A 25,954-nucleotide genomic window follows, 5' to 3' on the forward strand; every position below is an offset into this window, starting at 1 on the left:
TGGTCTCTATTGCAAGGCCTTCTGCAGCCTTAATGATTCTGTGATTCTAAACTGTATTTTCATAGTTGACCTTCAGTATCTCTTTTAAAAAGTCAAACTGATTAGGTTTTTCTTTCTTTATTTTTTAAAAATTTTAATTAATCTTTGCTCTCTTTCCTTCGTAAGTAACTAGTCGCTTTCCAAAAAGCTTTCACACGTTGGCTACACGGTCACTAGTAGCTCTTCGGCACTCCGAATTTTATGTGTGTATTTTAGCGCACTCCTTCCTGGATCCGCTCCTTTCCTCCCAGCGGCGCAGCCCCGAAGCCCTCTCAGCCCCGTACGGATGATGCAGTGCCCAGTGCCCAGTGCCAGCACCGGGGCGTCAGCACTGACCGCGCTGCACGGCTACAGCAGCGCTCCCGCCATGGCGGGCCCGGCCCCTCTGCCCCGCGCATGCGCCCCGGGCCGTTGCCATGGCTGCGGGCGGACGCGCGGGCCGGGCCGGCGGTGGCGGCGATGGCGCTGAGGCGGCTCCTGCTGCGCTACTTCCCGCCGGGTGCGGAGCGAGCGGGGCTGGGGGCTCCGGGCGCTGCCGGCGGCTGTGCCGGGGCCGGAGGGCGGGAGCCTGCGGGTGTGGGGCGTGCGGCGGGGTGTGCGGGCTGCCCGTCATAGCGGGGCCCCTCAGCGGTGCACCCGCAGCCGGCCCGAGCGGAGCGGGGCTGCCGCCGCTTGTCCCGGTGCCTGCCTGGGAGGCTGCAGCGGGGAGCGGCTCATCGCCCGTCGGGGGTGTAGTCAGTGACTTACTGCGAAGTCAAAGCAGTCTTACTCGCATCACAGTAAGGAGTCTAAAAAGTCAACGGTGACTGTAGATGGCACGGGAAAAAAAGTACTTGTGTTTTTAAATGGCTGTTTAGCAAAAAAAGTTGCCACTCTCTACAGCTAGGTGAGGAGCCAGGTGAGGGCCGGTCTCTTCTGCCAGGCAGCCAGTGAGAGGATGAGAGGATTGTCTTTGGCTGTGGCAAGGGAGGTTTAAATTGGATATTAGGAAGAAATTCTTCACAGAAACAGTGATCAGACGGGTGAGAGGGCTGCCCAGGGAGGTGGTGGAGTCATCATCACTGAGGTGCTTAAGGACTGGCACTCAGTGCCAGGGTTTGGTTGACAAGGTGGTGTTTGGTCCTGGGTCGGTTTTAATGATCTCAGAGGCCTTTTCCAACCTAGCCGATACTAATTCCTATTTTTATTCCTTCATTTTTAAATTTTCTGAGTGGAGCCATGCTTTGAAAAGCAGTGCTGCCAGACTGGCATGGTGTACCCTGTACTCAGGTGACTCAGTGAAATTTCAGCAGTGAAACAAGCTGGAGACAGCCAACTCGGGAAGTATATTAGAAAAAGGATCTTCTTTTCAAATTCAAAAACTTGCCCACTATCTGCCAATGGTTTGTGGCACAGGCTTTGTCTCCAGCTCGACAGAAATATCCACAAGCAATAATCATACATTACATGGATGGGTTACTTATTGCAGTGCCAACACATAAAGAAATGGAAGAAGCTCGTGGCAGTGTAGTCACAGAAGTGTGACTTTTCCTATGAACTTTGTGAAATGCAGAATGACACAGAAGTTAATCTGAGTTGTCTTTTCCCACAGAAAGTCAAGGAGCAGCTGAGCCCTTTATTAGCTATTTCAAAACAGGAAGCCATGTGGTTAAACATTTTAATACTCCTGTTCAGTGGAAGTTGCAGAGGTGCCAGAGCAAACCTGGGAATGTAAAGTGTTTTAATGATTTTTGATACACTACTGCACTCAAGCCTTTGCAAACACTAGAATAAATATAAATAATAAGTTTTGTAAAATGTTTCCCAGACTTCTTGGAACACCAAACTACAGCAAGTATCTTGAAGACAGCTTCTTTAAAATTAATGCTGATGAAATGATACAAAAAGCTGTTGGAAAAAAGATCTTGTTCATTTCTAGAATAGAAGATAGCTCAGAACTAATATTATTTAATATCTTTTTTCATATAAGCATATCAGATTTGTTCATCACCATGCTTACTGTCAGCAATAACAGCTAACCTCTTTCCAGCTCCAAGAACTGGAACTGGGTCTCCTGCAGTCAGTAGAGCTGTGAAAGTGGAAGTGCTGCTGTCTACAGCACGTGTTATAAAATTCCAGAAGTCTAATTATGACCTGTTTATCACTTGTTTTTAAAGGAATTATTTTGGAATACATAGAAGGTGGTGAGTCAAAGACCAGATCAATAGATCTGCTCCATCTTAGACCTGAGTAAGTATGTTGTTTCTTCAGATAACAGCATTCTTTATCTTTTTATAGCATGTTCATGTACAGCTCTATTTGACTGTGTTACACATAACTGAGATCAGCTATTAGGAGGAGCCTATGTGCTCTGGTAGGAAGGGCTTCAGTAACAAAGTGCCACTATTAAATAAAGTTACCCAAATCCATGGAGTTTATTAGGCAGAAAGACATGAAGTAATGATTGTCTTAATATCAGCATTGACATGGAAGAGGCCTTGCATGTAAGCCTGTCAGTAGATAGTGTAAGCTGGATATGCAGGATGAAAAATCCCAATTTAAAAATTATTGAGTTTTGTCTACTTAGGACTGTCCAGTATAGTGCTGGGGGTAAAACCTACCAAGTCTCTTTGTAAAAGAAATAAGTTGTCTGGTGTTACTGAACAGGAGTATAAACACTGAGAGGATACTCTTTTATGATGTACTGGCTCCCATTTAGAAGTCTGATGCAGAAAATCCCGTTAGACTTGAATAATTCCCATACTTACAGAAATGCTTGGCTTTCTTGCTAAGCTGATTTTAAGAGTGTATTGTGATTTGACTGCTGGGTATTGTCAACCCTTAGTTTCTCACAGAAAGCCAGAAATCAGTGGTTGTCTGATGGAATGGAAGGAGGATCCAGTTCCACAGAGCAGCTGTGGCCCCCTCACTGGGGGCTCCAGGGACATCAGTACACTGCAGCATGTATAGTTACTGACAAAACTAAGAGCTGTAAAAACAGCCATAGATTTCTAAAGCCACAGACAGAGATGAATTTAAGACTTTGCATACACAATTTATCTTGTTACTACTTCATGGGCAATTTGTTTGGAATTTATGAAATTCCAGTATAATTCAGATATTTAAACTGACAGTTTGGGACACACATCTCCCATGCCTGATCCTCCATGGAAATCATTTGAAAAGATAAATTTCTTGCCAAGCTAAGTTTTTAAAAGTTGAATTTTACTGTACAACTTCAGTAAGAGAGGGAAGGAAATATAAAAACCAAGAAAGATTTATTCTTATTTCTTTAGGCCTTTACAGAATGAGATAAATGCATAACATTTAATTGCTTACTTCAATTTCTTGGCAAGTAAATAATATTCTTTGGTTTAAATTCATAATTGTTTCCAGAGGATGGAATGTGGTGGGTTTGGGGTATTTATTGAGTTTGTTTTTGTTCTTTTCCCATAATTAGCACAGATGTTACAGCCTTAGTAGAAGAAATCCAAAAAAGAGAACCTCTCGTCACAGCTTCCTGCTTGGAACATATCATACATCTAGTGCAAAGATTGCAGGAGAAACTAGGGGAAAAACAGAATCACAAATTCTCTCTTTTTAAGGTCAGAGGCATCTTTAAAATAATTTTGGGCATTTGTGGGAGTTTAAGTTGTGATACTGTGAGTATGTTTTACAGCTGTGTATTGTGCTGTATGACTGATTCCCTGGCACTTTTCAATCCTCTCTACACTTTTAGAGCAGCTGAGTCTGGCCTGTTTTTTCTGCCAGGAATTCCCCTAATAAAGCTGAGAGGTATAACTGCTCATAGATCTTGTTTAACCAGGCTTAATAACTAGGGTGTGTTTTAGATGGAGAAAAATCAATCTTTTATTTGTTGAGTAAGAGTTTGTGGGCCAGCAACACCCATAGTTACATTTAAACAAAACCTGTAAATCGACCCCACGTAAATTAGCTGTTGGGAAAGCACCAAAATATATTCATACATGTGTCTACTTGTTCTTCATTTTGTGAAGATTGTGGGATTTATGCTATTATTTTATGGGGTTTTATGCTACATGCAGTTGTCATTACAAATCCTGGTTTTCATTGCTTTCTGTCATTACTGTTATCTTTAAATATTGATAAATTGATTTTCAGCTTACAGACCAGACTTGAAATATTTTTTTCAAACAAATAGGAATTTTAAGAACAATTATTACAGAGACCTTTCAGAGCTTCAAATCCAGGATTGAGTATGTCAGAAGAGATTAGGTTTAACTGTATTTAATTGTGGAAATGAAACTTTCTTTGAGATATTTCATGCTACAATCTGACATAGTTAAACGTTGTATCTTTTTTGTGTCAGCAGATGGCAATGTGTAGCTATTAAAGTGTTGGTCAGTGCTGTGGCGTTTATTGTTACCTTAAATTAGAAGAGGAAAAGAAGTTTTGTGTTGATTTGTTCAGCTATGAAACCCCTTACATGCTCCGAGGTATAACTTTGGTTCTTTTGACCAACAATACTCATCTGGGTGAATTCTGCAAAGAAAGATGTATTTAACCTTGGAAACAGAGCTATGTAGCAAGGCATCTTGAATTAAAAAAGTTTCTCTTCCAAGTTATCCTCTCAACTGAGATAATGCCGTGCTTTTCAAAACTTTAGAAATTGTTTGTTCATCACAGAGACTGACAAATCTTCAAATGCTTGTTCAAACTTGAGTGTAAATAATGTATTTGTTCATTGTTGGGTGTAGTGCTGTGTCTGAGCTTCTGTATTTGGAAATAATAGAAGCAGGCAAATCCAATCAGTGCTAGATTATTTCCTTCACTCAAGAGTGGTTAGAAGTGTGTGAAAAAAACTTTTTTGTTGTTCAGTTTCATTTAAGGCTTCTAAATGAAATATGAGTACCAGGTCCTTCTGAGATACTAATAAAATAGAAGAGATGGGTGGGAGTGAGATTTGTTTTTCTTTTCCCTGAAAAAATGTTCCATGTGTGCATTGTTTGGAAAGGAATGGTTTTTATTCCTGTTGCACTGGAGTATAATCTGAAACAAGTGTATAAGTGTCATCTTTTTGTTATTTCCAGTGATTGTGGTGATGGTGGTGTGTTAGGTACCCTGCAGAGAAATTAAGTTTTATAGCAATTTCTCAGGTTTTAAACTATTCCATGGCATGGGATGATATAGTAATTTGCAGATTTTTATCTTAGGTACAGCTGTAGCAGATTTTGCAGAACTGAGGTATATTTTTTCTAATATTGCCTGAGGGTTTGATTATTGTGTCATTTGCACAGGTAATTCTTGCTGGCTCAGAGTTCTGTGGATGAAGCAACAGCAGCACTGGGCATTGGAAGAACAGAATTACTCTCATAATCTGAAATTACATAAAAAACCATCTTGTTTTCCTCCCTTTTTTCATAATTTCAAAATAACTTTGTTGTTCAGAGCTGCTTGCATGTAGTCCCAAAACGTTATGGGTGAGATTTCCATAATAATGCGCAGAAAGATATTGTGGCTTTTAAAAAAAAACATAATATTATTGTCATTTCCATATCTTGATTGCCCATTCCCACTTGTGTAGCTGAAAGTACAACTTGTGTTGCTTTCTCTAGAGAGCAGAAATTGCTGTTTCTGTACCATAAAATGCATTTTCTGTTTCTCTCTCCCTCTCAGTCCTTCACTTATCAACTGTTATTTCCATTTTGATGAATTCCTACTCTTCGGAGTAGAAGATCTATGAGCCTTTCTCATTTTACTTTTGGAGACAGGCAGCTTGGAAAACTTGAGATAAGCAAAAAAAGTTGAAGCTCTGGTAATATGTCAGTGATTAAATCTCACTGTTCATAAACAGTTTCTTCTTCATTCTTACACTACAGAAAAGACCTAGTGAACCACTGGGGTATTTCAATGTCCCTTTACTTCACTGTCAGCAATTGTGGTGATTTCCCAGTTTATGATTTTATTATGGTTTAGACTTGAGGAGAGGGCAGCTTCTAATAGGTGAAAATTATTCAAGTGCAAACTATGATTTACATAAGCCCGTTTATTCAAACACCAACCAGATTATGTTTTTTTTTTGGTTCTTTTTAAAGTATCATGGCGTGGTGACTTCCATTGCAGTATCTGAAACTATTTTCACCTCTGCTTAATAAACCTTATTATGTGTTACTATGGCTATGGGCTTGTTCACATGAATGATCCTGTGTGTCTGATTAAAGCATTGTTAGAAAACAACCTCCACAACCTACACAATCCATGCAGACATTAAAGTTGAAATTCTGTTTTGGAATTTTGTCTTGCTGAGTATCTTTGTTATGGTTTTGCACAGCTTGTCATGACCTCATAAGACAGTGCTGTAACTTATATTGTTATAAGCTGTAGCTTATATTTCTTTTTTCTTCCTGTTTTGTACAACAAAGTCAAGTGCCAGCTGGAAGCATCTCACACCCTAAAAGTCTCAAATTTAACAGGATTTCTTGGTTCACTGGCTAAGGCTTAATATTAGTTGAGATTTCTTTCATCAGTGATCATATAGTCTTCATGGTCTCCTCTTTTGTTTTGCCCATTCAGCTCTGGTCTAGGGTTGTTTTGCTGGTCTTGGAGAAGGTGAAGAAAATGCAAACATTGGAAAAAACCAGTTCATTGAAATTAAGTATAAATTGAAATCAGTACTATATAACATCTTCAGTGGTAACCTGATGATTAATGTGGGATTTATTCTCCTCTAACAGGAGGAGGAGAAAAAATTAATCTGTTGAATATTTTGAGCAATTTTGTTTATTTTTTTAGCTTCAAATGTTTTTCCTCTCACTGCCTCCACTTCTATTTCAGGTGCTTAGAACACACATATTGCCTCTGACTAATGTTGCATTTAACAAATCTGGTTCCCGGTAAGTTGTTTTTCAAACTCAAAGTACCTAATCATTAATTGAAGTTTTGTACTTGTAAATTAAATGGTAAGGAAACTTCAGTGCTCTTATCTTGCTGCAGAAAGGATTCAGCTCTGCTGCTTATAAGCAGCTTTGGGCATAATTGGGGATTATATTTCAGGCCTCTGTGGAAAACCCATGGGAGATGCAAAAAAGTAGCAGGTGAGATTCAATTTATGTAATTTTTTTCTTCCAGAGTCATAGTCAGTTCACAATTACCATATTCCAGAAAGAAGCACCTTTATGGCCATTAACTAAATATTGCTAAAGCTGAATGAGTCTTTGACATGAACTCATTTGGGAATTTCACTGTAGTGAAAGTGTAACTTTCATGTTAATTGATTTCACTGTGGACATATGTCTTATCAGTTTTTTCTTCATGCCTTAAGAACAGCAGCATGCTTTCTAGTTAAAATACATTAAAGATTAGAGAAAATGTGGTTTTATGACTTAAATGTTAAAAAGAAAGAAGAAAAGGAACCTCTATGGTCATAAATCTGTATTTTTGAATACAGATTTAGGGTCTGAGACAATGCTAACTAAAATCTGTGGAAATAAATAATTTGGCAGTGCGTTGGGACCAGTAAGATATTTGCTGTATTCAGAAATGACTTTCTCTTTGCTTTAGCTTTATCACTGGAAGCTATGATAGAACCTGCAAACTGTGGGATACAGCATCAGGAGAAGAGCTGCATTCGCTGGAGGGACACAGAAACGTTGTCTATGCAATAGCTTTCAATAATCCTTATGGGTAAATAAATTTCCTCTGAGATTCTTCATAATTGCTAGTACTGTTATTTTATAAATAACTGAGAATAGACTCTTCTAAATTGAAAGAGTTCAACTTCTGAGTTTGTAGAGTTCAGCTATCGCTAATCACTGTGGGATGACACTGTCATTATTTGTACAAGAGATCCATTCAAACATGCTATCTGCTATCATTTTTTAAAATTAAATTTAGAAATTCTAACCAAAAATTTAATTAGGTATTCAATCTTGAAAAAAAATATGAGTTAGTTGAATGTATCAAAACACAGTTTATTTCAGTAATATCTACATGACCAGATTGTGTTCTGAATGTCAATCATTCTCTTCTGCCTCCATGTAGTTGTATGTGATGTGACAATCTGTGTTGCTTCAGTTAAGGAAAAAGAAGTGGATTTCTCCATTTGCCATTACAAATTCAATATTATTTAGGACATGATTTAGAAATGTCACAGCTTTTGAGTAATTTTTGTAAAATCCACAAGGTGCTGCTGTGTGAACATCAGATATTAATTTTTGCACCTTTTGTTTTCTTCAGTAATTTTTTGCCCTAGGTTGGAATTGCCACCTGTTAGGTGAAGGGAATTACATGTTAGCTACTGAAGTTTCATTGTCATTTGCTTCCTGAGGAAGCTGTCATGTGGGAAAAAAACATTTTTTCTGTAAAGTAAAATAAATAAATTCCTATTTTTCTGTTGAATCACATTATTGTCAGATGTCCTATTTACTAGTTGAACAATACACAATTACCATGTTAAAATATTTGTTCTTACACTATTTGAAACTTCATCTCTTTCTTCTATATGAAAAGGAAAACTTAGACCCTTTTGTGTCAGTGTCATATTCTGATCTAATTCTTTACTTTATAAAACCATTTAATGAAGTTCATTTTTCTGGCTTGGCACAACTAATGACAAAAATCTGTGCAAAGATCAGCAACTAGACTGCAACATAACAGTGGAGAAGGAACATTCAGCGAGACAAAACCTTAACAGGACTTTGAACTGCTTTGGTATTAAAAATTTGATAAAACCCCTTTTTTTTTTCTGCTAATCTTTAGGTTTTGGTACAGTGCCCCTTGGTACATTTTCTGGAGACTTCACTTTAGTCTTGCTCTAACTGCAGATGGTCACAACACTTCCACTGACTTCAGTGGGAGTAGAGTTCAACTTCTGAAATCTGGGTGAATTTATAATTGTTGGTAAACAGGTGTTATCTGATTAAATAACTTCTTAATAAATCTGTAAGTACAGCACAGCATCATTCCCTAAAGTAGGTCAGTCATCAGTTAGGAACACTCCTGTGCTAATAGATAGGCACAGTAGCTCTCTTAGAAACTCCCTGTGTCTGCTCATTTTTTGCCTTGCTGTAACTTGTGTTTGTGAATTCCTGCTGCAGGATCTTGTAGTGTGGCAGCAAGCACCAAAGTGCATGGGAGCTTCCAAGGCTGGGTGTTGTTTCTCTGGATTCTGCTGTCTCTGGAGTGAGAGGGTTTTTCTACATAAAAATTATAGGAATTTTTTTTCCTATCTAGTGACAAGATTGCCACTGGATCTTTTGATAAAACCTGCAAAGTGTGGAGTACAGAAACAGGAAAATGTTATCATACCTTCAGAGGACATAGTGCAGAAATAGTGAGTAGTGATGGGTATTTATTATTCCTTTGTGTTTCCTCACACTATCATTGATGACTGTGAGCTCTGACTCCCTGTGAACCCCATGGAAGGCACAGTTTTTGTGGCACATCTATTCATACATCCAGGTCCTGTTAACATTTCTGCACTGCAAGGGAGGATAGTCTGACAGTTCTTGATATAGAATCAAACCCCCATACACAGTTTGAAATGATATTGTTATTTTTACTTTGTTCTGATTTCCCTTGTTTGCTAAATGTTTAAACATGGAAAAATACCATAGCAACTGGAATTTTCACTTTATTTTACATACTTTTTGTTTGATCACATATCACATGTTTTCCTAGCTATCTTGCATTGCCTCTCACATTTGCAGAACTAAATATACAAGAACATCATTGCTTGTGTTGTTGTCTTTCACACAGAGATCTGTACTTCATGTACAGAACCAATTGGAGCTGTAGGGGAACAAGTTTCTGAAATTTAAAATGTGTTAACTGGGAATATGTGGGATGCTGAAATGTCAAAGATCTATGAAATTAAAACAGTTTAAGCTTAAAAATGCTTGGTTTCCTCTCCCATGCACTAGGACCCCAATCAGCAGCACCAAGTGCCTTGATGCACGACTTTCAGTTTGAAAGATCAGGGCAAAACCACTAAAACTCTGAATTTCCATGATGAATGGGTTTTTTGTTTGTTTTTTTTAACAGCTATACAATCACTATGCAATGAAATACTGCTCAAAATGATTTCTGAAAAAACAAAAATTTGAATTTAATTGTAGATTGAGAGGCTTTAACTAGAAAGAGATGAGAAAATAGTGGTTTACTATATTGGAATTTGGGGTTTCTTTCAGTGTGTTTTTGATTCTCTGGATGCTCTGAGTTACCCCTTACAATGGAGAGCATGTTTGCTTAGTGAGAAAGGCTGCAGTGGTTTTACTTCCACAAATCAGTCAGGTAAATGTTTAAAGGTCTCTCCATTTTTTCTGACTTCTTTGGGGTTAGATTAGACCTGAACTGTTATGAGTTGTGCTGACAAGTAATTAGAAGGAGATAATTGCCAGCAGGAAATGATGTGTTTCTCTGAATCAGACCTGTTTCTGAGAGGCCATTATTGCATCTGATACATTGCTGGCAAGGGCATGCCCATAGTTACTCAGGATGAAAAAACTGAGCTGCTGCTTTCCTTTTTTCATGGCACCTGCTATTCTTTATTTGCAGAGCAATCACACTGAATAATTACAGAAAATGGGAGGGTGAATACATGGTTTTTTAATGTGAGAAATTAATTAAAGTAGTTGTTGAGCTTTTATTCTTGCTTTTTCTTAACTATGATGTTGTGGCAATGCCCTTGGCAAATGACATTGATAATGACACCTGGTAGGGTAGGAGTGCACAGAGTGTGTTTGTGGGTACACAGAACTGTTTGCATGATCTTTGCCCCAGTCTCATCAAGGAACAGAGAAAACCTACCAAATGATAGAGCTAGGCAGCACAGTCAGACTGGACAGTAATTGAAGGATTTCAAAGAGAATTTTGAAATAAAGAAAACAAAGCATGTGCTTGCATGGAGTCCACTTGGTTTGAGTACTTATCCAGAATTATGTGGTAAGGATTTGTTGGAAGAATTCTGCAAGTTTTCTGTATGTCATAAAATATTATCAGACCTTTGTCTTATTTAAAAATATTAATCCTGACCCTTGTTTAGTTTATTTAAAAATATATATGAATGGATTCCTTTAAACTTTTTCTATCCAATGTTTCTCGCTGCAGGTATGTTTGTCATTTAATCCTCAGAGCACACTGTTGGCAACTGGAAGCATGGACACCACTGCCAAATTATGGGATCTAGAGAAAGGAGAAGAAGTAGCCTCTTTAAATGTATGTTTGCATTTCTTATGTTTTCAGAGGTCTTCCTTACTTAGTTTTCCAGCTGAGATAAATAACAGTGTAACCATTCCAGCTGTTTCAAACCTTGCAGTTCTTTTACCAGGTAATCCCATAGTAACTACAGTTCCAAAACAGAACAAGAACACTGGAAGGGAATGAGAAAGCTGTGATGTTTTATGAGTCCTATTTATCAAAAGACAAATTTTCTCATTGCAGTGACATTACTGCTATAGATTAGAATCCCTTCCATTACTTGTTAAAACCTGCTGCTCTACAGTCAGTTGTGAGCTCCTCTGTATGGAGAGGTAAACATGGGCAGAGAACAGCCATCCAGGTACCTCTAGGTTGTCATCTCTCTTTGCTCTGCATGGCTTGCTGGCATTCCCCAGGGTCAGATTGGCCTCTGCTGCTTCAGTGCATTTCTCTCACATAAATCCTAAGCCATATAGTGAATAAGCTTCCTGTTTAAGTGGTGTGCCTGAGTTTTTGCAGTTGCTGGGATATTGACTATTCCACAGTCAGGTAGATCTTTTTGTCAAAATTGTGGTATACTGGACAAGACAGTAAATAAAATAGTGATGAGTTATGGAAGGATTATGCTGCTGGTAAAAGACTACATATTAAACTATATTAATGGAAAAGTAACAATTTGTATTCTCATACTCCTTTTTAAAAATTCTCTTAGGGGCACTCAGCAGAAATTATTGCTCTGTCTTTCAATACCACTGGAGACAGGATCATCACTGGCTCCTTTGACCATACAGTGGCAGTATGGGATGTTGGCACTGGCAGGTACTACAGCAGTAATAAATATAATTTTACTTTGCATGATTTCAGGACAAACTAAATAGAAAATGTTGAGCTACATCTTACAGAGCTTGTATTTAATTTAGAGTATATGTTCTTTGGTCTTGTAATTTGTTACTACTGTTCTCTTTGTTCTTTTGAAAAGGAATGCTGCTTATGAAATGCTTTTATATGTATTCTTTGTTTCAAATTTCTGTCTATCTTATGAGTACTAAAGAGGTGGAAAGAATGGACTGACCCTGACCCTAGAGGGTGTATTTTTTCCTTCTCACCATCCTTTGTCAATATAAATTTACAATGTGTTCTCCTTTGACTGTAGAGAACAAAATCTCTTGATTGAGATGCCAACAAATAATAATGCAGCAGGTAAATATTAACTTGCATAATACTGACAAATTCACTTGTTTTTTCAGTGGGAAACTCAGTGTAAGTAAATGAATAAAATGATCAGCCTGATTATTGACAAAGTAATTTATGAAGATAACCATTCTATTTTGTTTACAGAGGTTGTGCCTTTTCTTTTTTTTGAGAGAAAGGGGAATATCACTGGAATTTATATATAAAAGGAAGGTGTGTATATAGTGATATCTTGGGATAACAGACAATATATATAAAAGTGAGACTAAGTGTGTGATTTATAAGTAGTGTACACACAGTGTATCATTAAAGGCTTGATCCTATAATCTTTGAGCTGATTCAACACCAACACTCATTCAGCAAATTGACCTTTGAATTAACTTCCTTCAGCCTGATGTTCTTGCAAGTATTTTTGTGTGAAAACAACTTTTTCCAGCTTATTGTCTGAGCCTACTGTGAAATCAAAGTCTGGGGACTTTCATGTTTCTTTTTTCTATGAAATCAATATGGACTTCACATCAGGACCATTACCAGCAATGTAAAGGAGCAGATTCTCACTGGCAGCTCTGGTGATTAGCTAGTGGGCAATAGAACTGTTCCCAGGCCAGCAGTCAACCTTTCAGATGGCACCTGGGCATGAATACATGTAGGAATAATGGAAAGTTGCAGTCAGAAAGACTGCCAGCAAATCATAATTTGCTGTTGACAGATTCAGGTAGATTTGCAAAAATCTTGTAGGTGAGATTTTGTGTGCTTGTTTTTCACCATGTGAGTCACATGAGGTGTACAGCTTTCCAAATTGGAGTTTCTTCTGATTTTGCTGGCTGATGCTGCTGAGCACGTGTGTTCCTGAGTTTTATTCTGGGGAGGTGCCCTGAACTGCCCTGAGGGAAATTGATGTAGGCACAGGAAATCTGAACAAAGTTTGAGATTCTCTTCATAAAATACTATGATTCAGAAGAAAAAAAGGGTGAAGGGGGGAAACACACTTTTGTAATCCAGGTCTGTATTTCCATGGCAGATACAGCCCATTGTAGTTCAGGTGAAGGTGTCTGCAGAGCTTCATTTGGCAAATCAACAGCCTGGTCCTGTATCTTGGGTCAGGGTGCTGGACACCAGCATGTGAGAGAGAAGCAGTTTCTCATTTGCAATTGTAGTCAAATACTAGAGCATCCATAGATCAAATTTCACTTGGAAACTGAAGGCTAAGGAAATGCTGTCATGACTAAAGTTGATTGCTTTTAATAAAGAACTTAAATGGAATTTTTTATGGCACTTCATAAGTCTTTCTTCTGCGTTCTTTCTATCTGATAATGGCTTCTCTGAGATCTTCTCCACATTGCTGTTTATTCTGTTTATTGATCAGATTTTTATGTCAAAGCTTGAAGGCCTCACTGCCTTCTTGAAAATTAGAAGTTTAAGTTTTCAGCTTTTAAATTAATACTTTTTTTATGTATTACTAGGTATTTGGGCATTAGGTATTACAGTAACAGCAGTCTTGATGACCAAATGATATGTTTACAAAATTAAGTTTTCTTCTGTTATCAGCTTCTCGATTTTTTGTTTTATTTTAAAAAAATCAACACAATTACAACAGTGTAGACCTCACAGTGTTAGAAACTAAAAGGAGTAATTCTGTAAAATGCTAAGAAGGTAATCAAGTTTTTGTTATTATAAAAAATAGCAAATTGAAATGCTCAGGAAATTTTCTTTACTGTTCATTAAGCACATATATTAATTTAGCTACTCTTATATATCTTGTGCAATTTTAATCACTTAAACTAATTTAGTTGTTTTTCTAGTCATTATTTATCTGTTATTTACAGTCTGCTTCTATTAATGATGCAGTGATACTAGCATTGTGATAATAACCCAATTTGCTAATCCTTTAATAGATGTATATCTCAATTAATCTTTTTTAGGCTTTGTTGCCTTACAGGCCATTAAATAGGAAGCAGTATTGGCTAATTGTAACCTCTCTACTCAGATAAAGCTGAATAATTTAATGGGACTTATATTGCTAGTCTTGTGCAGCAAGAAGATGAGGATTAATGAGGATTAGAAATCATATTTCAGTTGGGCTGTCATTTGCCTGTTATTTGGGAACATGCTCGCATTAAGTACCTGATTAACTTCCATTTGATCTTGAGTGGATTTTATAAAAGGTTTAGATTATATGGAGTTTTAAAGATGTACTGTTTTTACAGTTCATTGAAGTAGGATAATGGGAGAGTAATGTGGAAAAACTTGCTGTACTTGCTTAGCGTGTAGATGAATACAAGGAATCTGTTGCTGGTACTGAAAATCATCACATTTCACTGGAAATACCTTCACTAAAATATTTTTGAAAGAGAAGGGAGGAAATTTCCATTTTATTTTTTACTGCCTCTTTGAATGGTGAAGACTTGACACCTTAACTATACCATTCTCTAAACTTATAATTTAAATGTGTATATAAAAATATACTCTATAAATGTAAATGATAATTTAAATTATTTTTTTTGGTAGGTTGCTACATACTTTAATAGGTCACCGAGGAGAGATTAGCAGTGCCCAGTTCAACTGGGACTGTTCTCTCATTGTCACTGGATCAATGGACAAAACATGCATGGTAAGCTGGTTGAGTAGGTAGTGAATACAGTTACTTGACATATAAAATGTATCTTTTTTAAAATTAGGAACATCATTTTAAAGTAGTACATATAATGAATTAGAGAGTTTACAACTAAATGTAAAACCTATAATCTTACTAATTTCAGTGCAGTCTAGTTAAGTCTTGTTTAATCAATGCACTGAACTAAAAAATGTACAGAACTTCATTATGGTAACTAAAGAATGACTCATTATTGATTTGTATTCAGCTTTCATGTTATTGCATGTCAAACATCGGAAAGGGCCTCTACAAATTGCTTTATCAATCAGCTAGATATCTATAAAGTAAAGTAGTAAATTCCAAAGCAGCAATGCAGTGTCCCTGTTTGTGTGTGCAGCTGTGGGATGCAGTGACAGGGACACACATAGCGACGCTGGCAGGGCACAGCAAGGAGGTGCTGGACGTGTGCTTTGACTACGCCGGGCAGCGCATTGCAACGGCCTCTGCTGATGGTGAGTGAGGGGAACTGCTGGGACCTGCAGCACCAAACACCTCTGTCCTTCATCAGGGAGGGGAACTGCAGCACCAAACACCTCTGTCCTTCATCAGGGAGGGGACCTGCAGCACCAAACACCTCTGTCCTTCATCAGGGAGGGGAACTGCAGCACCAAACACCTCTGTCCTTCATCAGGGAGGGGCCTGCCTCTGCTGGGCAGCACCAAGCACCTCTGTCCTTTCCCTTTGGCTCTGTTTTGAATGTAGTGATTTATTAAAAATATGGATATTGAGCTAGTACCAATATCCAACTGTGATGGACAAAGACTCTCTAACAGTTTAAAGTTAGAAAGTGTATGTTTATTGTGGGATAGCTCCCAAATACACACTGCAATATACAGGTGATTACAGAGTGCTTTTATCCGTACAAGTATTGAATACCCCTAATGCAAATGCATATTCATAACTTTGGTACATCCCATTCCCCATTTCGTATGGTAATTAGTTCAAAAGCTGTTATGCATGCGTAGTTTGTTCCTTGAAATGGGTTGGTGGTCCCTTTCATGGGGAGGGGTCCCAAAATGAGGAAGTAAATGAAGTCTTCCTTGTTCTGACCTTTCTACCTTTTCAATGCAAATACGACAAATGAACCCTTGGTAGAACTCCCATTCCTGTCTTCAACTGGTTTCAGAACAGAGGAGGCCTACAATTGTCTTATGTTCCTGAAAGCTATTTATCAGTTTCTATATTCTTCATAATAAACCCAGCTAACCAAACATTATGTTGACAAGCAATCAATTATTAGTTAACTACTAACTCTTAACTTCATCAAGGCCTACCCATTTATTTTGATTTTCTCCAGTAAAGCTTATCTCTAACTAAAACCTCAGCTCCACTAAAATCCCTAAATTCTTTAAAGTTTGTCTCATTAGCTTGATGAAGAGGAGGGCGTGATTCAAAACTGTCGATTGAGCAATGTTTGTTGCATTACAGAAATTGGGCATTCAACTTTAAAAGTTTTCTCCAGTGACAGAATTCTTATTTTCATACTTCAATCGACTCAACTTTTGTCTTTACCCTTTAACTTCAAACTTGGAAGGAAATATTTCACTTGTGGCTGGAAATACATTTTAAATGTGTACATAAATACCTTTTGAGGGGGTTGATGTGTTGGCTCAGATTTAGGCTTAAATGTAAAATATAGTTGGAATTTTACTGGTGGTTTTACTAGCAGGCTTTTCTAATGCACAGCAAAGGAATACACAATAAAGTGGTAGTGAAAGAAGCAATTTTATTTTGTTATTGCCATGCAGAAGTTTTGCATGTTTATTATTTGTCTAGGAATCATAATAAATAGTTTTCTGTATTCACCTGCTCAGTTATTTATATTATACTGCATAATGACAATACTGTATTAGTTTTAGATACACAATTCCAGAAAGAGGCTACCGTACTGGATGGGGAGGACTATTTGGATCTATTTTCCTGTTCTTGCTATATTAAGAGAAAAGCCAATGTAAAAAAGATTCCTGATATTTAATAAATATCTTATTAAATATAATTAATAGATTATTAAATAATGAGCTATAATAAAAGCTTTATAAATATATTGTACAGGCATTCTGAAATAATGGGCTTCAGTAAGCTGTGTTCTATGTGGACCTTTGTATTTGTATGTTAGGAATTTTCCAGGAGAATGCATTTCTGGTCAGGAAAGGAAGTCAGTCTTTTCCACCCAGATTACAGATTCTTTTCAACATACTTTACCCCTGGAGGAAACTCTGTGAAGTTTGCCTTCTATTTCTTCCAAAATTAAATTTGAGGATGAGATCCTTCTGACCTTATTCAAATGTTCTTACTGAAATGGGTGCTTAAGCATAACAATCACATATGGCTCCTACTGCAACAGGGTCAGCAAGAGTCTACAATGCAGGAACAAAACAGTGCATTGCAAAGTTAGAAGGGCATGAAGATGAAATTTCAAAGGTAAGTTGTGTGTGGTTTGCACCTTTTTTTCTTTGACTATGTGTGACATCCAATCCAGCAATTATTCCATGATGCAGGAATACTGTTAATCATTATACCACCACATTCTTTAAGATTGATAGGTCTGGCTATGAAGTTATCTTTTCTAAAAGAACATTTCTTTTAGCTAAAAGCTATCAGACAATGATTGTTTACCAATTTCCCACTTCTGAGCTAAGACAATACTGGGTGTGCTGCTCCTTAAGCAATTTTGAATTGTATGATAAACTGGTATTGTCTGCTTAGTGCTCAAAAATGTACCTGATTATCTGGAAATCCATGCAGTTATGGCAGCGAATGTTTAACAAATATGGAGACTTACTATAAAATTAATTTTTTCCAGTGCAGATTCTGATGCTACAGAGATGTATGTTATTTAATGTAGAACTCTATAAAATATGTGTAAATTTTACATTGGAATAATGATAACATCTAAATAAAGTTGCTATTTGGAAGTTATGTTCCTCTAGTAAGGTCATGGTATATAAGGCCTTTGTAAGTACACAAAGTTTTCAGCCACAGAAGTTTGCCAACATGACTCTAGTGGAATACTAGCCTTGACTTTAGCTAAAAAACTGAATGCAAGATTGCTGCTTTCTGTTTTCATCCCTCAATCACTTTGATATGCTTCTTTCTCTCGCATACTGACTTGCTGAGTAACATAACTCATTTCTGTATTTTTAAAGGTGTGTTTCAACCCTAAAGGCAATTGCATACTAACAGCCAGCTCTGATAAAACAGCTCGGCTCTGGGATGCTGCTACTGGGCACTGCCTTCAGGTATTAGAGGGTCATGCTGATGAGATCTTCTCCTGTGCCTTTAACTACAAAGGTGATACAATCATTACAGGTAACTAATATATTCTATTTTTCTTTCCTTTTTTTTTTAAAGACATCTGAAATCTTGCTATGGCAAAACAAAAATAGTCTGAAATTTTTCCTGGGGCCAAATGCAGGTACCAGCAGTGACTTACAATATAGTCAAGAAAATCTAGAACTTCATTTCAGAACTGAGATTTGAGAATGTGGCCATGAACAAATTTGTGCAAAGGCATGGGCATGCCCTCCCATCTCTCCAGTGGGCACATACCAGCACCAGAGCAGTGGCTAAGCCATTTTCTCACAATGCATTGCTATGAGGGAGGTTGAGATGAACAAAAGGCAAAGGAAGCATGCCTTTGGTGTATTTGGTACTGAACTCTGATCAGGTGTCCTTCATTTCAGTCATGGGATGCAGGATGATCTCAGCTGAAAGTATTGCCCTAGATTCTGCTGCCTGTTGCTGGTTGTAGAGAAAAAAATATTTATGTGTCTCCTGGGTACATTGTTGATGTAGGTATTAACATGAATAGATAGACTGTGCAACTAAATGATCCTTCACAATGTGTGTTCATTACTAGGGAGCAAGGATAACTCCTGTAGAATCTGGCACTGACTGAAGAAAAGGTTCCAGTTTGATGTGTGCCTGCCTACTTTGTGAGTTTCAGAGTCAATAAACTCAGCCTTTCAGATCTGTTTTATTTTATTCTCTTTGTTCACCTTCTGTTGAAGTAGAAGAGTTATCTAGATTTGATAGGTTTGGCTTAGATGTGGCATCACAGAACTGCAGAGGTTGGAGGGGACCACTGAAGGTGATCCAGCACAACAGCCTGCCCTGCTCAGAGCCCTGGCATCCAACCAGGCTGCCCAAGACTGGTGTGGGTTTGAGTATCTCCAAGGATGAAGACTCCACAGTTTCGCTACACAACCTGCTTAGTATTTGATTACTTGCATAGTAAAGAAGAAAAGTAGTGTTTTTTCCCCTCTTGTGTTTTCCTTATTTTTCAATTAGTGCATGTTGCCTCTTCACTGAGTAGCACTGAAAAGAATCTGGTCTGTTATTTCAGTCACCAGAGGGAAATCACGATCAGTGAGAATGAATGCATGGGATAGCTCAGTTTCTTTGTGTATGATTTTTAACTTGGAATCTTTTTAATAAAAAAGCCCAGAGCATTATAGTAATCTCAGTTGTGGAAGGAGTGTTGGTACATGCTTGTTTTGAGGACTTTTGTATTACTTTTTTTGTGTGTGTAATAAAATACTGAATTAAAATGCCAGTTTGCTTTTTGTAATGCAATGCCTCATTCATATTTCTGGCAAAAGCCAGCAGCCATTTATGAACTGCCTTGCTATTAACTATTGCATGTCTGCTGCAGTTAAACTCCCCTCTCATACTTGCCCACATCTTTCCAGTCAATCTAGTCCTTTCTGCTCAGTCCTCATTCTCCTATTTTGAGCAGAGGTAAAAAAAAAAATTAATATTAGTAGTGACTTAAACTTGGAATCCTGGCCTAGTGTTTAAGTCCAGCATGAAGAAACTCTGCTTGCCAAAGATTGGAATCCAAGGAAACAGACATAAACGGAGAAGTGGATGAGAAACACCTGCAAGTCATTTACTAGCCTGCAATGAGCTTTTAGCCAGGCTTTCCTCTCCCAGAAATTGCCAATAGGTTTCACCTGTGCAGAGCTTGCTCCACTTCTTGAGAGCACCTGGAAGGGCAGTTGCTCCTTGCAGGCATAAGTGAAGGAGTAGAACTGGCTGGTGTCCTCCAGCCGACTCAAAAGAAGGATGAAGAGGCCAAGAGGGAGAAAGAAAGTGTACAGCAGAGAATGAACTTGGAGGTACTTTCTTTATATTCTGTATCTCTGGCTGATTGACTTCTAAATGCTGTTAAACTTAGTAGGAAGTTACTAAAGCTGATGTGTTGGGACTACCTCTGAGTGCTTGCCAGCACCCTTGTGTCTAAATGAAGACACAAAAATCCCTGTCATCACTTGGCAGATTTCCTGGTTATTTCAAGTGGTGCTGTGCTGTGGGAGAAGTGAGCAGAGAGCTGCAGATCATTTAAAATGTAACTTTCACCAGTAGGTGAAGTGGCTGACACAAATGTCTCTGTAATACCTGTGGTGCTTCCTAGGTGTTTGTGCAAAATTTTTGAATGACAAAAATGTATCTCAGAAGGTTGGAATTGAAAGGGCCAGGAAGGGCAGTGCTGTTCTGTGTTGGTTTGGAATTGCTCAATGTCCCTAGATTGATGGGCACCTGTGTCCTGGGAGATTTCCAGCTGACAAAATTGGAGGAAAATTACTATGGTGAGGTGTATGCAATTACTGCTATGTAGTTAAAAAACTGAAATTTGACTTGCTGTGAACTATCACGAAGTAGAAAATATTATTTGGACTGTGATTAGAAACTAAACTCTCCTCCCACCCCCTCTTAATCTTTTAGTTTGGTTTCTCTTCCTGTTGTGTCTTCCTTCATGATTTTTTTTCCTTATACTATGCTAGTGAATCAGACATCTGTAATAGCTTTGGCTTCTAGCCCTTGTTCTATTTTTGCAAGAAATTAGAGTTGAGGTTTAATACAGTATGCGTTAGACTAGCAGGCTATCTGGGTTCTATTTCTTATTCTTCCTTGATTCTTGAGTGTGTAGAACTGCTTTTCAGGCTGAATTATCTAAGTTTCCTGCTCATATGTGAAATATTTTCCCACCTGGTGTGATTCACAGCACTGCTGGAAAGGGTGCTGGCTTGGTACCTTGTAGGAGCTTCAGTCGTATTCTGGATATTCTCTGTGAATGCTTTGATGTTAGGTTCTCTGCACCTTGGTTTACTCACATGTGGATTTTGTAAATTATATATACAGGCATTAGGAATGTATTGCCTAAATGTAACTTGCTGGAACCATTCTGTGGGTCTGGCAGCAGCTTTATCCCTATCTCTGATTCCACTTTAGTCCCTCAATGAAAATGGTGAATGTGTATGTTCAAGCCCTTTAACCTGGCACTTTTTTAACTGCCCACCTTATACTATCCAAGTGTGAATTTAATCACTGTGTGGTTGGAGATGTAGCTTTCAACATTACCCTGAAATGCTGACAAACTTGGCTCCCTGTGACCTTATTGAAAAGGATTACCTCAGGAGAGCCCTGAAGTGGTTAGGTTTGTCACTGTAGAAATCATATTTGCTGCATTCTTTCTGTCCTTTAGACCTTTGAAATCTTTTCAGGATGAACCTCTGTGAATATGCAATTCTGTTTTTCTGGGAAAGAAGCTTGTGTCACGTAACTGCTCTAGGACAGAACATACCCTTCACAAGGACGGGGATTTCCATGTAAGCACATGATGTGTTCTTGGACTTGTGACGTCTGAGATTCCAATTCTTTCTGAATAGGTGATGACAGTAATGCTCACACCCACTCATGTTTTCAAAGTGGCATTTTGTGTGAATTTCTTTTTTTTTTTTTGTCCCCTTCAGTGGGATCACTCACATTTCCTGGGTAGTTAGTAAAAGGATGTGGAAATATCTCCTGCTTCTCTTTGCCAGTTTGCTGCACTTTCCTGTCTAATTCTTAGCTGAAGCTGGGAGGGGGATGCAGTACTCATCACCCAGCCCTTTCTTCTGCAAATTGTTTCAATTAGTTTGATAGTCCAGCTGTCTAATAGTGCTGTCTGTCCTGCTAAATACTGCACAGCTGCAAGTTGCCTTCTGAGGGCCTGTTCCTTGTGATGACTGGATTCAGAGTGGGTTGGCAAAACTGAAATAGTGGTGTTCTAGGCTTGCTTATACATGGCAAAGGCTTAGGAATGGCTCTGACTCAGGTTCTTAAATTGGCTAGTATGGATGTGCTTTCCTTCTGAGCTGCAGTTTGTTTTATTTAAGTAGCTCATGTGGGTTCTTTATCAATGGACTGGTGGGCTTTTTCCCTCTGTCATTTTGAAATGTAGACTTCAGGATTCACAGTGGTATTCCTGTGCTTGTTTGTCATGCAGCTCTGCATGAAACAGAGCAAGAGCAAGTGTCAAACTGGCCTCTTCAGAAAAGTTATCTACTGAATTTAGCAGGTGGCTATTTTTATCACAGGCCATAAATGGTTCATTTACTTGAAGACAATAAAAATTTTCAGAGAGATGAACAAAATTGAGGTAGATTGTAGTTTTTCAGCTTCTAGTAACCTTAACATTAAAAGAACCCTAAACACAAAAACATAAAAAATAAATCTTTTAAATATCTAATTCAAATACAGTAGAATTGCTTTTGAAGAGTAGCAGATCTACAGGCCAAAGGTTGCTCTTCATTATGTGGGTGGTAGAATCAAGCCTGGGGTGGCAATGCACCTTGCCCTGAAGCCACCTCCAGGAAGGGGAGCACTGGAGCCCTGGCTGCTGCTTCCATGAGGCCTCTGATGGCCAGGGCATCCCTGAGACAGCTCTGCAAGAACTGCTGCAGCTCCCACTCAAACCTGTGTACAGTTCTTGCACCCTCTCATTTGATAGCTTCTCATCTCTTTTTGTTTTCTTTGAATCCGGCTCATATGATTTTAATTTGTTGTATCCTAGTTTTTATCAAGAAAGATAGTGAGCAGCCACTCCTGATGTTAAAAACCTGTATCATGCTCATGCAGAGGGAGATTTTTTACCTAAGGCTGTATGTTGTTCTCATTTGGGTGTATTCAATACCCATTTTTAAAAAAATGGAAAAAAAAAAGAAGAATGGACAAGTGCTTTTCTGATTTATTCAGTGAAGTAATGGTTTCCTTTTATGTGTAGCAGTAGAAATACCTGAGGTATCCAGACAATATTGCAGTAAATGCCCCTGTGAACTTACACAAGGAGAGGGGAATGTCCAGAACTTCTCTCCCCACCCTCCTGCTCACTTGTGCTGGTACTGAAAGCAGCCAGAGTGAGCACTGATAGAGGCTTGTACATTGGGGATGATGCTGGGCACTCAGGGTATCATTTATCTTTATTGTGATACTAAGAATGTTATGTTTAGCCTTTTATCTCTTGAATGACTTGTGGAACCCAAGTAGCTCTGTCACTGAGATAAGACCTGGACCTTGCTCTGCCTTGTTTTGGTCAGAGCCATGGATCAGATTTGTCATTGAGAAGCTCCAGGGATGGCAGGCAAGTATTTAATAGGTCAAAAAAATCCATAGCTCATTTGTGAACATTTTAGAAAGGCAAAGAGGACACACATTATAACATAAATTTATTTCTGAATTAATTGCAACATTAAGAACTACTGTACAGAGAAACTGCATCACACTGTTACAACTCTGTCATGATATTTGTGCTTTGTAAACATTTATTCTATCACAACAAAAAATTGTATACTGACAACTAACTGTATTTGGTTTAAAACTAAATACACTTTCCCATTCATTAACTCAAACAAAGCACTTTATAATTTTTGGTGCTTTCATTAGCTCTCAGCCTCAGAAATGCTGAGCATTCAGAGTTGCCACTCATGTTAGTGGGAATTACAGATGCTCAGCAGTTCTCAGGGGCTGGCCCAGTGACTCCAGTTATGTTCAGTGTTTGCAATGAATTCACTTTTCTTTTGACTGTAAAGCGACCTCTCCTGTTCTGTTTATACTGCAGAGTAGATTGAGAATTACTCATGTTATTTAATGTTCCTCATTAGATTTTGATTCACTAACAATTTGTATTTTGTAACAAATGAGTGATGCAATCATGCAAGTTTTGTAATGGTTTTAAAGATAAAACTAAGAATATGGCTCTTTTTCATAAATTATTTAAAACTACTTCAAAATTTTCAAAAATATTTAGTGCAAAAGGATAGTTTTTTTTTTTTTTTCAAGAAATATTACAGAAGCATATACTGTTATATGGAAAATAAAACTTCTCTTAAATAGTTTTTTGGGAAAAGCAGGCAGGTATTCTATTCCACTATTTGAGTAAGAGAGATGAAAAGTATTTTCAAAAAACAAATTGCAAAAGAGCTGTGATGTTGTAAGTCATGTTTACATTTAAATTCACACCCAGTCTCTTTGGCAGAGTTGAGAGAATGTATTACTAAATGCATGATATCAACAGATCATCTCAACAGGACAATAGCAGAGTATATCTTATCAAACAATTATAGAAATTTATAGGAATGTGAACTCTCACACATAGTCCAAACAGTTATCTTCAAAATGAACACATATGTCTGCTGAAATTTTAACAAACATTTTGCTTTTTTCTAAGTTACAAAAATTAACCTTGAGAATTTTAGGACAAGATGGTGCTCTTTTAAGATCTGCATTTCTTCACCTCATTAACAATTTATTCAATTACACTAAATTAAAATAGTTCTTTTTTTCACTGCTTTTAATTGATATGTAAAATGTTACATAGTGCTTTCAACAGCAGCACTTTAGGTAACAGCTGTACTATCATGATTCCCTTTTGCCAGGCAGGGACACTGAGGCACAGAGGTGAAATGACTCGCCCGAGGTCGCAGGGCTCGAGAGCTGCTGCCCTGGCTCACAGAGCTGTGTGCAGGATCTACCAGGTGTAGCTGTACTGAACTGCACTGCTTCCCAGGGAATCAGTCTTTTAAGGATAGGAACTAGGAGACTGGATTTTATTTCTTTGGGAAGGTTGCAGGAGTCAGGAATAGCTATGGAAGAGAAATAAACACATGGGAAGAAACTAAAATGTGTTTTCAGCAGCTTTTTATTGTGTTGTCTAACTGCAAAGGTGCTAAGTGTTCAAAAGCTTTTTTACCCCTTAGCAGATTATGGGGATTTCAGAAACCCATAAATATTATCTAGGGACAAGGGTGCCTCCAGGCATTCTGAAACACACTCTGCTTCTAACAGTTAAACTGTACAAATATCAGTGTTGTTTTAAAACTGAATGGTAGGCTACTATCCCATTTTACCTGACTGATTTAATTAAATTGATGAAAATTGAATATATTAGATAATTAAGTCTTTACTGTGTAGTTGATTAATTCAGGAGGCTAAAAATCCATCCCCTCATAGTACAGTGCATCCTACAGCACAACATCTCAAGAGTCCCTCATGACACAGACACAATAAATTCAGATCCACTTCGCTCCTGGGTCAGTTGTGGCACGGACTTGTGCTGTTCATGAAGAGTTTGTACATTTTGCACATTTTATTCAGTGATGTTCAGAAATCAGAGCATTACACAAACCACTGCTTATTTAAACTGGAATAAAACAGGAGAGCTGAACCAGGAGCTTTGTTAGCCCAGCTCAAGCAGCCAGTCAAACAGGCTGGGTGTGCTCTCTCTGCCCTCCTCACTGAGCTTGCAGTACTGCACCACGGCTTGGAAGATATCCCCCACCTTCCAGGACTTCCTCTGCACCAACTGCACCACATCTAGAAACTAAATAAAAACAACACCATGAAATACACTTGAGATTTGGTGAACATTTTCTAAGGTTTGGTGGAATGCATAGACACAAACTCTTGTCAGCCCACCCTTTGTAAATGTACAGCTGTTTGAGGGAGTGGGCACCATTCAGTGCACAGCAACATCAACGTTCTTGCTATTGATAAAAACTTAATTTCTCTAGTTCCATAGCTCCCCAAAGACTGATGGGCTCTCATGACATTTTCTAAATTAACTGCTTCTGTCAATTATTTATTTATTGCAATGAA

The 25,954-nt window shown here is 38.1% G+C and overlaps 2 protein-coding genes across 9 annotated transcripts in view; one reads left to right on the plus strand and one right to left on the minus strand.

The window, feature by feature from the left end:
* The first annotated feature begins 488 nt into the window (after positions 1-488).
* DAW1 (dynein assembly factor with WD repeats 1) lies at positions 489-19,592 on the plus strand. Its single transcript, XM_063166412.1, has 13 exons — positions 489-538; positions 2,196-2,268; positions 3,479-3,623; positions 6,832-6,890; positions 7,558-7,680; positions 9,229-9,328; positions 11,104-11,211; positions 11,906-12,012; positions 14,893-14,995; positions 15,375-15,489; positions 17,382-17,458; positions 18,184-18,346; positions 18,897-19,592. Exons 1-13 carry the CDS (start codon positions 499-501, stop codon positions 18,929-18,931), a joined length of 1,248 nt encoding a protein of 415 aa, XP_063022482.1. The 5' UTR covers positions 489-498; the 3' UTR covers positions 18,932-19,592.
* A 3,917-nt stretch (positions 19,593-23,509) lies between these two features.
* SPHKAP (SPHK1 interactor, AKAP domain containing) overlaps positions 23,510-25,954 on the minus strand; it is a 63,697-nt gene continuing 61,252 nt past the window's right edge. For all 8 annotated transcript variants that reach the window (XM_063166853.1, XM_063166854.1, XM_063166860.1 and 5 more), the window contains one exon: positions 23,510-25,679. In XM_063166853.1, the coding sequence (XP_063022923.1) occupies positions 25,536-25,679 (144 nt within the window). In that variant the 3' untranslated portion in view covers positions 23,510-25,535. The remainder of the gene's footprint in view (positions 25,680-25,954) is intronic.

Source organism: Melospiza melodia, chromosome 12 (assembly GCF_035770615.1).
Source record: "Melospiza melodia melodia isolate bMelMel2 chromosome 12, bMelMel2.pri, whole genome shotgun sequence".
Classification (NCBI taxonomy): Eukaryota; Metazoa; Chordata; class Aves; order Passeriformes; family Passerellidae; genus Melospiza; species Melospiza melodia.